The 12708-nt window shown below is 40.4% G+C and overlaps 1 protein-coding gene across 3 annotated transcripts in view; it reads left to right on the top strand.

The window, feature by feature from the left end:
• Window positions 1-12708, top strand: part of CBLB (Cbl proto-oncogene B) — a 117420-nt gene that overhangs the window by 84033 nt on the left and 20679 nt on the right. For all 3 annotated transcript variants that reach the window (XM_026041910.1, XM_026041902.1, XM_026041916.1), the window contains exons 10-11: window positions 7175-7360; window positions 9769-10134. In XM_026041910.1, coding sequence (XP_025897695.1) covers window positions 7175-7360; window positions 9769-10134 — 552 coding nt within the window. The remainder of the gene's footprint in view (window positions 1-7174; window positions 7361-9768; window positions 10135-12708) is intronic.

Genomic DNA, 12708 nt, shown 5'->3' on the forward strand with positions numbered 1-12708 from the left:
CTCTTCTCTTCTCTTCTCTTCTCTTCTCTTCTCTTCTCTTCTCTTCTCTTCTCTTCTCTTCTCTTCTCTTCTCTTCTCTTCTCTTCTCTTCTCTTCTCCTTTTATTCCCCTCTCTTTTAATTATTCGTTTGCAGATGTTGAATTCTCAAGTGATTTGGTGATTTCTTGCTTGCCCTTGCCTTGAAACTGTTTCCAGTGCTGGTAGAATGATGCTCTTAACCACGCCATCTCTGTGGAGTGTGTCGCAGTTTACAAGCACTTTTGTTAGCAATGTCTTATTCAGACTTGCTTGTTTCTTTTCATCACAGAATCACAGGATGGTTGAGGTTGGAAGGGACCTCTAGAGATCATCTAGTCCAACCCCCCTGCTCCAGCAGGGACACCCAGAGCACGGGGCACAGGGCGGCATCCAGGCAGGTTTGGAAGATCTCCGGAGAAGGAGACTCCACAGCCTACCTGGGCAGCCTGTGCCAGGGCTCTGCCACCTTCATCGTCATTAATTCGTTCCTGATAAACACTGTTTCTTTAGAGTCTGCTATAAAAACGCTTCTTATTCCATGTGATGTTACCTAGCATTTTCTCCTCTTTAAAAGTTTTTTTTTTTTTTTTATAAGATTATTAGTCTGAATAATGCATCATGGATGTGTTTTAGAGTCATTTTTTGAAACTTTGATGATGAGATCACTGTTACGATCAGGTAGTTGTTGTTAATTTTTAGTTGTCGCAAAGATCTTCATTTACTTTCTCAGAAGGAAACTCTTTGTCCTTGAAAACGGAGTGAACTGATTCTGTCTCGAATCATCTGGCTAGACCACGTGATAGCCCTGAGAAAACTGTCTTGTGGCCTCTCTGGCTAGCAGTGGGTTAGGATTTAGACTTACTGGATGAAGAAGATTCCAGGTCCGTGAACTCCTTGATGCCTGTAGGGTTCACACTGTGTTGCAGGGATGTTTGCATCCATGGCTGTCGTGCTGAAAGGCTTGTGGAGGAGCACGGCTGGAATGTCTCTCAGCTGTGACTGCCAAGTTTCGCTGCCTTTGAGACTTAGGCTTGAAATACATTCATAATGCAAAGAAGAGTTGCGCTAAGCTCATTTTATTCCGCCTTATGGAAGAACAGATAGGCATGTTTATCACTGATTAAAGGGCCTGTGTGGGCCTTTAAGTGAGCTCTTTCTGACAAACTGAAAAGCTGAAAAACACATTTTTGAGTTGTCATTAGCTTTTAAAGAAGCTGTAACTTTTTGTTATCCCCTTCTGTACCTGTATGAATTATCTTTTATGCAGACTGGAAGGATAAACCTCCTGTTTATTTCCTGAAATCCAATTGAAAGAGGCCATTTGGGGAGCAAACAGCCTAATTTCTTTGGCAGGTGAAGAAATACGAGTTGAATATAAAAATATCCACTCTCCATTTCTTACTCCATCTCTGAAGCCTACTCGTGAGCAGGCAGAAGTGTCTAGATTAAATTCCGGATGGACCTCAGACTGGAAATTGCTTTCAAGAACCAAATAATCACAAAGCTACCTACTCATCCTTTAATGGAATGAGTAAATGGATCCACTTCAAGGAAAATGAATCATTCTTGCAGATCAGATGATCAGAGGCTTCAGAGAAACCTACTGCAATTAGTGTATGTGCCTTGTCCAACATCTTTTTATTTCAAATTGTCTTCAGATATTTCTTTCATTCAAAGATGAGCAGTGGTGCCAAAACCTCATTGACTTATTGCTAAGAAATGTCTAACCCCTTGGTATTAGGTCAGCTAATGCAGTTGTTGCTTCAAGTTTTCTTRTTCTCAGCTCTGTATTTTCTGTCCTAACCAAGTTTTGCAAACCTCATGTGGGTCATAAAATCCTCCTTATGCAGATTATAGATTAGGGTAAACATTAAAAAGGGACTTCTTTATTTTTCTTTTTCGTGGAAGGTATTTGAGTCTCCACTAGACCGTTTGTATTACTCCTTAGTCTTAAATATTCCATTGTCCGAGGGGATTAAGAGCACTCTGTCCCATTATTTTATTCAAGATCTAGCTTGATACAGTTAGCTTGAAAAGAAGGAAGGAAAACAAGAAAACTATATAGTGCGGGAGTTCTTTTAAGAGCAAAAAAATGAATTTATAGATGTTAAGACAACTGTATAATCCCAGTGGAACTTTATTATATCAAACCGTAAAGGGAAACCCTAATAGTGTAAGGACACTGTGAAGTTTTGAGTAAAGTAAGTTCACATTCTCCAGGGACACCTCCTTCTGAAACCATAAGAAAAGTTACTTTTTCCATGGATTTACTGGCTTCTCTGAAATTAATTTCAGAGTTGTTGAAATCCACCAAAAACTGACTTGGATTCACACTATTGACTTCAAAATATTTAGAAGAGGTCCGCAAAACTGAAAGCCACTACTTCTCATGACTCTTTCCAGCGGATGAGTTAGTATAGACCTAACAAATTAAGACAAAAGACTTTTGGTTCTCAGAATAGGGAAGAAGAGTTTTTACCCATTTCCCACTCTTTCCATTTTATTTATTTATTTATTTGGTAATGGTTATTTACATAGTAACAGCGTTTCAACTTTCATCACACAAAATACAGAAGCTTCTGAGAAAAATAGGCTTCAGATATTTACTCAGGCATTTTCCATGGCCATAAATTCTTAGGCTACCTCACATAGGAGTTTGTTTAAGTCATGCTGCACGACTGGAGGGCCCTCACGTGCTTAGTTGGTGCTGCTTGAAAGCGAGGTGTAAATGCCAGGAGGCAGCCTGCTCCTCTTGGGTAAAATGCCCTGGTCCCGTGGGCAGTTGGCTTCGTGCTGACTCTCGCAGCCTTGGATGGCTCCATCCCCCTGCTTCACATGTATTTTGTTGGCTCAGTAGATGGAAGGTCAAATGAAGAAAAAAAGGCGGTGTAGGCAAAGTGTGTTTGTAGCCATCAGTGATAAGTGATGTGGCTTTATATCCTTGTCCATGTTTTTTAAGTCCAGCTGCTACTAATCCACCTAGGTCACAACTTGCCTTAACAAGAAGGAAAGAAAACATGGGTTACTCTTTTCTGAATATAGCCCAGGCTTATTTAATGAAGTTTCAGGGGACAATAAGAAAAGCTCACTTCTGGTGAGGGTCTGCCTGGACCTTCTTGGAGGTCTCGTTTTGCAGTCTGTAGATGGTTGCGTTAGCTCCAGCAGTGCACCAGCAACCAAGTTAACACTCACTGCTGCAGCAGTCACCCATTGGGGTTTTTGTTTAGTGTGTTTTTTAATATTTGCCTGTCTTTTAATATTCGCCTGTCTGGCAAAAAGGGGTTTGAAGCTAAAACAGTGGATTTGGTAACCCAGCTGTAAACACTTATATCATACGGAGCTTCACTAGAAGCTGTAATTCGTATCAGAAGCAGTCTTCCTTTTAAAGTCACTACCACTAGGGGCAATCTGATACCACTGTTTGTCAGTAATAAGTATATATGATTAAATAACATAACTGACATAACTGTGGTCCACTCTGCAGTACAATAGCAAAATAGGTCACAGCTGCTTTACTCTGGGCAACATTTATGCCAGCCAGATGCTGTCCATCCTGCTGCTCTGTTCTCCTTCATTGCATCGTTATTGCACAGGGTGGGTTGCAGCAGAGCTCCTTTATCTGCTGAAGGTCTGTCTTCTGTCACTACAGGCTCACTTGTATTAGCTTGTGTCTTAGTTACTGCTGGGTTTATCTTTTTGTTATTATTTTTTACTGTGATACTCTCATTACTCCTTCACTGAATAGAAACTAGAATGAAATCTTTAGTAGGTGACAAAGAGAAAAGTTTTTAAGTCACTTAGACCTCAGGGGAAGGGCCTTCTTGAGAGAGGATRCTCTGTGCCAAAAGAGGAGCAGTTATGTACGAATCTATTGCTGCAACTGCATGAAGTATAACCATCTTGGTGGCTGTCAACAAGCATGAAGCAGTAATGTAACTAAACAGGTAGGATGAGGAGAGGACATCTATGTTTTTTAAGCAATTATTTTTAATTAATTATTTTTAATTAATTATTTTTGTATTGATAGAAATTTCATACTAGATGCTGAAAAAAGCCTTCTGCTGCTGCAGAGTTTTTTCTGTTTGTTTTGATTTAGTACCACAGAATCGTAGAGAATGGTTGAGGTTGGAAGGGGCCTCTAGGGATCATCTATCCAACCCCCCTGCTCCAGCAGGGACACCCAGAGCACGGGGCACAGGGCGGCATCCAGGTCGGTTTGGAAGATCTCCGGAGAAGGAGACTCCACAACCCCCCTGGGCAGCCTGTGCCAGGGCTCTGTCACCCCCACAGGAAAGAAGTTCCTTCTCACCTGGAGATGGAACTGCCTGTGTTTCATCTTATACCTATTTCCCCTTGTCCTGTCACCGGCCACCACTGAGAAGAGCTTGGCCCTTTCCTCCCTACGTTCTCCCTTTCATGTATTTATACATATTGATCAAATCACCTCTCAACCTTCTCTTCTCCAGGCTAAACAGGCCCCACTCACTTAGTCTTTATGAGGAAAGACTAAGAGAGAGCTATATGAGAGATGCTCCAGCCTCTAGTCATCTTTGTCGCTCTGTGCTGGACCCTCTCTAGTGGTTCTGCAGAGAAGCAGCAGGAATAAACAAGGATTTGAGATTTAAGATTCTCCCAGCAAAGCGTTCTCTCTCCAGGACCAAGCAGTGCCATGGATTCAGCTTCCTTCTAGGAGAGAACGAGAGAACTGCTTTTCTCATCATAGAATCATAGAGTCCTTAAGGTTGAAGGGAGCTGTTGGTCATTGTGCATTTTCTCTGTGTGTGTGTGTGTGTGTGTGTGTGTGTGTGTGTGTGTGTGTGTTTGGTTTTTCTTTCTCATAAGTTACTGTTTAGCCAGTTGACCACCCCCAGGACCCTTCTTGACATCTTTGGGGACTCCAGCGTATAGTGAGAGCGCTGGGACAGTTAGGCAAGGGAGACTGAAGGGTTTTGCTGTGCTGAAACAAGAACTTACTGTAAGTTTAGGTTGAGGTCCTTCCATACACTTAATGCTTTGGAAGGCTTTCCATTTTATTTTGGCAGTTGTGATATACTATCCAGGGAATATAGCTGCTAGAAATAACTAAATACCAAGTACATGYGGAGCGGATGGAACACTGGGGCTTAAATTAATTTCCTGTTTCAATAGGGCCTCATTGAAGAAAGAGTGTATCATTTTGCCTAGGGTTTCTTTAGGGCAGAGCTGTGTAAGAGAAAGTGGTGAGAGAGAAATAGATTAAAAAGAGGTGGGTATTGTGAAAATGCTGCCRGGGAAGTGTTGCTGTGAGCTCACGTAGCTACGCACAGTCTCACGCTCGCCGCTCTCGGGTTGCACCTTCAGGAAGCCAGGTAACGTGGTGGGACAACAACTGGAACACGTGAAATCTCCAGCTCTCCTTCCCACCTAGTTCTCTGCTTTCAGCATTTACCTATTATATTATTCTTAGTTTCCAACCTCCATTGTATATAGGATTATTTCCTAGGTGTTTTGGAACCATTCTCTGCTGCCTGAGACACCGCATATTGTATAACACCATGTAATTTAAAGACTTACTACAGCACTGTCTTTTGTTTTTAGAATTATTTTATTAGAGCTGCAGGCCTGCTTCTTTGGTTCTATTTCAAAAGGTTTGGGAAATAAATTTATTTTCTCTCTGATGCTGAAGCCAAGGTTTTGACTATATTATATTACATGTCTCATATTAGAAATGCATGGAGGGGATGTAACTGGACTCTGAAAACTAATGTTATTAAGTAATACGATGTTTATTATACCATTCAATAGTGGATGCTTTCTCTTAAGTAAAAGGAATTGATGTTCATTATATTTGGTTGCTCAGGCATGCTTCTAACATATTTAGTATATATTTATATTATTATATATTATATCATAATATATAATTTTATATAGATATCATTATCTRTTATGTGTTAATGTATTATTATATRTAGATATCCGTGTATTATTATATTTATTATATTTTTAAAATTCATTTTATTATAACATAACTTATTCAGTCAGTTCCTGTTCTATGCTGTCCAGAGACTATGAGCACAGTCATTCCTGTGTTTATGCTCACAATCCCCCAGCCAGCTCCAAGCACTTTGACTTGTGTGTGTCCATTTCACCAGTTAAAGGGTACAAAAATTAACAGCCATATTTAGACCGTTTAATATGAATGTTGTGACCACTTCTCCATTACAAAGAAAACTAAACTGAATGTGTAGCTGTAATGCTGAACTTACAGGTTTAACAGATGGTGAAACTTGAAGTGACACAAAAATGTCGTCAAAAAAAAAGATTTATCCTAGAGATGGGAGCGTTAATTTTTGTCGGTGTTTAAATGTGCTTCATTCAGAACGATGGCAAATACCTTGCCTCTCTAACCAGGTTAAGTGGCAGATTTTGGAAAGCCTCAGTGCCCACGTGGCCCGAGGCTGGGGTGCTTGGGGTGAACGGCTTCCAGCTGTCCAGTCTGCGGGCCAGGAAAACCCAGGAGAGCATAAACCCCCAGGCCGACCTGCAGTGCAGGGGTATAAACACAGTGGGCTCCCTGGGTATTTAAATAAATCAATTGCTTGAGTTGAAGCTGAGGCAAACAAAGCTCAGGACCTGGTTACAAAAATGAATGCAGCCTAGACTGATGACTCTGAAATCTTTGGTTCTCATCATCATACAACTTAAGTTCATATTTTTAAAGAGTCAACGTGATCTTTTGGATGAGAACTAGTTGATTTTCATCATWCCTGTGCATTTGAAAGGACAAATGAAGAAAATAAGTCATCGTTTGTCATTTGAGGGTGTTTAATGTGTTTGTGTGTCATTAATATTTGCTAAAATGGTAAACTGAACGCAGTTGTGAAATAATTTTTGTAAATCACCTAATGAATGAGGGGGAGATAAATCAGGGGGATCTTAGTTAATAAATCAGGGGGATCTTAGTTAATTATGAGATAGAGTGACTTGTAGACTTCTTTTGTGCAGTACCTAGAGGCTGAACACTTACAATATCCAGTAATTAAGACTAGCAGGGTGTCCATTATGATAAGTGACTGAGCAAATCCTGACAAATACCAAATGTTTTAGTTATTCTGGCATGAAAATTGTTTAGTTCATGATCAGGTAAATTCTAATAACGCTTTTTCTGTCTTGAAGTGCAATGAGAGACAAAATTCACCAGTGACATCTCCGGGATCTTCCCCACTTGCACAGAGAAGAAAACCACTTCCAGACCCCCTGCAAATCCCTCATCTTGGTCTTCCACCTGTACCTCCTCGTCTGGATCTTATTCAGAAGGGAGTAGCACGATCACCATGTGCCAGCCCAACTGGATCACCAAAGGTAATTTGTGCTGAGCCATATTTCTTTGTGTCTGAGAAATTGTACTTCCATATTTATCTTGGAAATTTGACAAATAAGAAATTTTGAGTGTTTCTTTCCTTTTCAGGAGTTCTGGCCAAAAGATCAAAATGTCTCGTAGCTTAGAAGAACTTTAGATTAGCTCAATATTGGTTTAGTCATCTGAAGAGTCTTTGCTCCTTCAGTTGACTTTGGGCAGGCCTGTCCCCTTGAATAAACCTTACGCAGGGAGATRATTGCAGTTAAATGTGTTGGTCAAATGTGACCTCTGGTAGTCTGATGGTTATAGTGCCCTTGCTTATGCTCAGAATTTTAAAGGTATCAGTTTGACATTGCTGTTATGGATCATTTCTCTAATAAAACCTGATTCACAAAAATAAATAGAAATGACAGTTTCCTGAAAGTAGATTTAAAGGTCATTATCTCATTAAAATTACATGTTGGGCACTAATGGCAATTTATGCTCATTTCCACAGTATCTTGACAAGATAAATTTGTGCAGACACTCTGCTTTTAAAACTTCAAGTGGCGTAGATTAGGGCTCAGGCTTCAGGGAACGTAGTGACTCTAGCTAAAAAGTTGTATGCTGTATTTTGGAAAACAAATGTTACCAAAGAGTTAACTGGGTTTTTTTGAGTGGATAAGGATGAGGGAAAGCAAATACTATTCCCTGGTATAAGCTCGTCACTTTGTTGTAATGGCTGCATTGGAGAATGAATTAGATTTAAGGTTTTATTTTTGATTGTGAATTCAAATATAACATCAATTGAAACCCATGTTTTGATAATAATGGAATATTAAGTACCATATTTATTTTTTTCATTTTTTTTACCATTAAGTTGGAAAATCTATTTTTTAAAATTGTAGTTATGTACACTTGGATGTTTAATGGATCTCTGATTTTTTATCAGTTATCTATCACTTTTTTAATAGTATATAAGGAAAACTATTGCATTGAGAATAYGTGCTAAACATTTGGCACATCCGTTAATTTTGTAAATTTTACAAGTATGTATAATGTAAAATAGGTTTATTTTAAAGTATTATAAAATCTTCACGACTTTAAAAAAAAAAGTAGAAGATCAGAAATACTGCTGATACTGCTTAATCTTTTTTAACTGAATTTATTTGAACAGTGTTCTTCCTTTTCCATGAAGCTTTTCCTGAAAGAAAAAGTAGAACATTTCTGGGGTGTTAGGGAAATAAGATGAGGAATGAGAAGTATCTGTAACTTCCTATTTAAGAAAAACAAACAAAAACTGCTAAGACTTTTTATTTAGTCAAGACTTTCTGTTTCTGCRCTGAAGAACAATTACTAAAATTATTTTGGACCCAGCTGCTTTTGTTGCAGTCTTGACAGTGAAAATAACTATTTTTCTTAACTAAAAGGCAAATTAATAGAATAGATAGAATAGATAGAATAACTCACTTATCAGTGTAATTAATGTGTAAAGATACTGCACCAAAAATGAATAGGTTAACCTATAAAGCGAGATCGAATACCACTTTAGGTTCAAAAATTCTGTRGGCTTGTTGTCTTGAAATGGTAATATGTTGAAGCAAGAGCCATGAAAGTTACGATTTCCAAGGAAGAGGATCTTCCCAGTATTTATTATTATAACTGATGGAGGAGAAAAACACTTCCTGAAAACCTCAATTGACGTAAGCATAGTTTTCTAAACTGCTGTTAGTAATTACTTCCCTATGAGAATACTTTGTTTTTCTCTCAGATGTGTGCACTWACAGGTTTATGTACTGCTATGTATTTTTTTTCTGATAACTTGTTTTTCAGCTTTTTAGTAATAGTACACATAATCTTCAGGAACATTCCCATTTATGACACAGCTCAATTCTGCAAAAGGAAGTTGGCTGCTGAAGGCTGTTTACGCGTGAGCTTGTGTAAACAGAAATGAGTAGCAAGCGTGTTACCTGGAAAAATGAACAGAGGTGGTGTCTTCTCCCTCTGCTTGCTCCCTGATCATTGTTCTTTTTGTGCTTGTTCCCTGTCACCACGTCATCCCTCTTTGCAAGTTGGATTTATTTGCTTTTACTTATTTGTTTGTTTGTTTGTTTTCTATGCATTGGGCATTCCACTTTCCCGGGTTGTCTCACAATTCATTTCTGCAGCTGAATAAGTGAATCCACGGAAGCCTTTGGAAACAGTCTCTCCTTCCTCCCTGCTGCTTCCCTCCTCAGGTTCCCCACAGCCCATCAGACCTGGGCACTCCTGAAGGGAACATGTGCATTCACAAGCTCTTCCCCATGCCAAGACAAGCCTGATGCTTGGAGGGATCTCAGTTGGAAAGCGTCAAGCCATGCTTGGTCACGACAGAGATGAGCATGCCTAGGTGKGCCTGTATGTAATTAGTATTTGTTGTTGTTTTGTTTAGTCTTCTCCCTGCATGGTGAGGAAGCAGGACAAACCCTTGCCAGCGCCTCCGCCGCCCTTGAGGGACCCTCCGCCGCCGCCGCCGGAAAGGCCCCCGCCGATTCCCCCGGAGAGCAGGCTCAGCAGGCACCTGCACCACGCGGAGAGCGCGCCCTGCAGGGAGCAGCCCCTGCCCCTGGAGGGCTGGTGCCCCCGCGACGTGTTTGGGAGCAGCCAGCTGGTCGGGTGCCGCATAGGGAGCGATGCCTCCCCCAAAGCAGGACTGACGGCCGTTGCAAACATCAACGGGAGGCACAGCCGCCTCAGCTCCGAGTCGGGGTTTATGAGGAAACACAGACGTCACGAACTGCCTGCTGAAAGTGCCAAGGTAAGAGATGTGCYGAAGCTTGAGTGAAAATACTTTTGTATTATTCAGCGTAGATCGGCCTTTTTCCTCCTTAAATGGACTCAAGTCTCAGAGTTGTTGCTACTGGAATTGTAGAACAGCTACTAATGGAGCAAAGGCTGCGGCTTGTCCACAGCAGGTCTTGACTTCGCTTGGACAAATATCTTACCTGTTTTCAGTGTTGAGGGAGTTTGAAATTGTCACTTACAACCTTTTCCTGGATCATGTAGCTTGTTTGTCACTCAAMGGAGAATTATGTCTGCCTGTCTGCAATGCATAGTGTGAATGGTTATAACCATGGTGTTTCCTCTGTCCATTTGGTTGTTTTCATTTATAAATTAAAGATACCTGGGGGAAGAGTGTGTAGAGGGGGTAGTTTTGGCTTTAAGCAGCTGCAGCAAGTTTGCTGGAAGCCATCGCAAACAGTCCAGATTCTGCTAGGAAAATACCTTCGAAGTTTTCCTATAGCTTTCAAAGAGATGTAGACACTCTCCATTACATTACAGCAGGGAAGGATGAACGAGAGTCAGGTGCTTTAATAAGCGCRGTAGCATCAGTGATTAATGTCTCAGTTCTGCCTCCAAATTTGCAAGTAAGCAAAAGCTCAATTATGGGTTTGCTGACCCGGACGTTCTTGAAAGAAGATGTTATGCAGGCATTATACATCTTCCTTGCGCTTGTCAAAATACGTGCTGTATTCCTACCGCACTGCTGATGTACCAGGAGGCCAAGGCGTGCGTCACCTTCGGCGAACAGAAGCGTTGCAGGACCACGACGTGGGCACAGGGAGAAGTAGAAGTGCAGAATGGATTGTCTTTTTTCCCATGCCAGTACAGGGCCCCTGTAGTGCCTTGAGTATATGGAAGAGAGAAGGGAGGAGAGAAATGAGGAATAAGGAGGCCGGAAAAATGGGATGTACACTTTGTCCCGTTCTGAAATTGCAGACCACTGTACTTCTCCTTGGTGTGACCCTGCCTCCGACTTCAGCTCTGTGGGCTATGGGAATCAGGGAATTCCTCRCTCTCCGTCTGTTGCAACCCTCTGAGTTGGTCTCTCAAGCCAGAAGGCGCTAGTTGCTTTCCTGCCTCAGGCTCATCTCTGGAATTTGAGTCCTGGCTGTTAGCAGGAATTCAGAGGAACAGTCTTCTGCCCTCTCCTAGCTTCTACTCAGACTCTTTGGCTCAAATAAAAACCTCTCTCTATTGCTCCTCCATTTTTCAGCACTATTTTTCCCTTCGAAGCTGCAATATTTTTACCCAGAGATTTCTCACCATGCCTCAGACAGCAGCCTCTGCTCGATTTAGAGAATTTATTAAAAAGAAAAATAAAACAMAAGGAGCAGCAAAACGTGTAAGCAGTGCTTCAAACACAGACTGGTAACTGGAAGCCCAGAAGCTGCAAATACGACAGAGATAAATCACTCCTCCCTCTAGTTGGTCACTCCTTTTTGTGAAAGATATCACCAAAACATCAAGAACAAGTTAAACACATTCCTCTAATATGACAGCTTGGGCTTCCTGGAAATCTTGTCGTTATCTCCGTTGATTCTGGCAACCAAGATGCTGTATGCTGGCTGATAAGTATCAGCAGGAAGAGGTTAAATTTTAAGTTTTACTTGAAATTCTGTCTTCAGCAAAAGCAGGTACTATAGAAAAGAATTGTTGTGGCCAAAAGGCCAAATTCTGCCTTCAGAAGTGCAACTCAGTAGGGTTCATGGGTGCATTGGAAGACCCTTAGGGGAGAGAAATTCTGGTATTTTGAAATGTCTGTAAATGACCCACATCAAACCACAAAAAACAAGATTTACAAGATTTACAGTTATATCAGAGCAAGAAAATTAAAACTCTAGTGAAAATAGAAAAGCATAGGAATTTAAGCTGCCTTTTTTGCTTCTCATTTTTCAGCTACTTTTTATTTTCTTTCATTTTTCTAAAACTTAGGAAGAGGATATTTTCATTAAAAAAGAGTATGTCTGCTGATCCTTTTTGTAATTTTAAAAGGAAAAAAAGGTAAAAACCCTGGAGTATGTTCTGTATTATTTGCTCATTCAATCAGAATGATTAAAGAAAAACTTTGAGAAGGCAGATGGTTTTCAAAGAATAAAAGAAATGTGGATACTTTCCACCAGATATGACTTTAATAGCATAAAACAAATTCTRTGAGCACATAAAATCAAGTACTTTAAATGACTGAACTGAAACTTTCCAGCTGCTATTTTAMTCACTCTTTGGCTTTCAAATGGATAAGAAAAAAATGCATTTTGAATTGGGAAAAGGTGTCTCTACAGCTTTTTTCATTGCCTCTATGTRCCCTAAGTTGTGGGATCAGAAGTTTGGCATCAAACTGATGAATATGCCTGTTCTCAGAATGTGATGAAACTGTCTTTTCAATGCAGCTACTTCCCTGGAGGAGATTATATATGGTATAACTGATTTCATATTCCCTTGCCTGATGCATCTGGCAAAATACAGTGACACCTGAGAAATATTTGAAATTTCTGAAGTTTTCAGCTTTGAGAATTTATTGTTGCAGGTTTCATCTAAATCTCTTATGCCC

This window comes from Nothoprocta perdicaria, unplaced genomic scaffold, assembly GCF_003342845.1.
Source record: "Nothoprocta perdicaria isolate Ctin4 unplaced genomic scaffold, notPer1 scaffold_102, whole genome shotgun sequence".
NCBI lineage: Eukaryota > Metazoa > Chordata > Aves > Tinamiformes > Tinamidae > Nothoprocta > Nothoprocta perdicaria.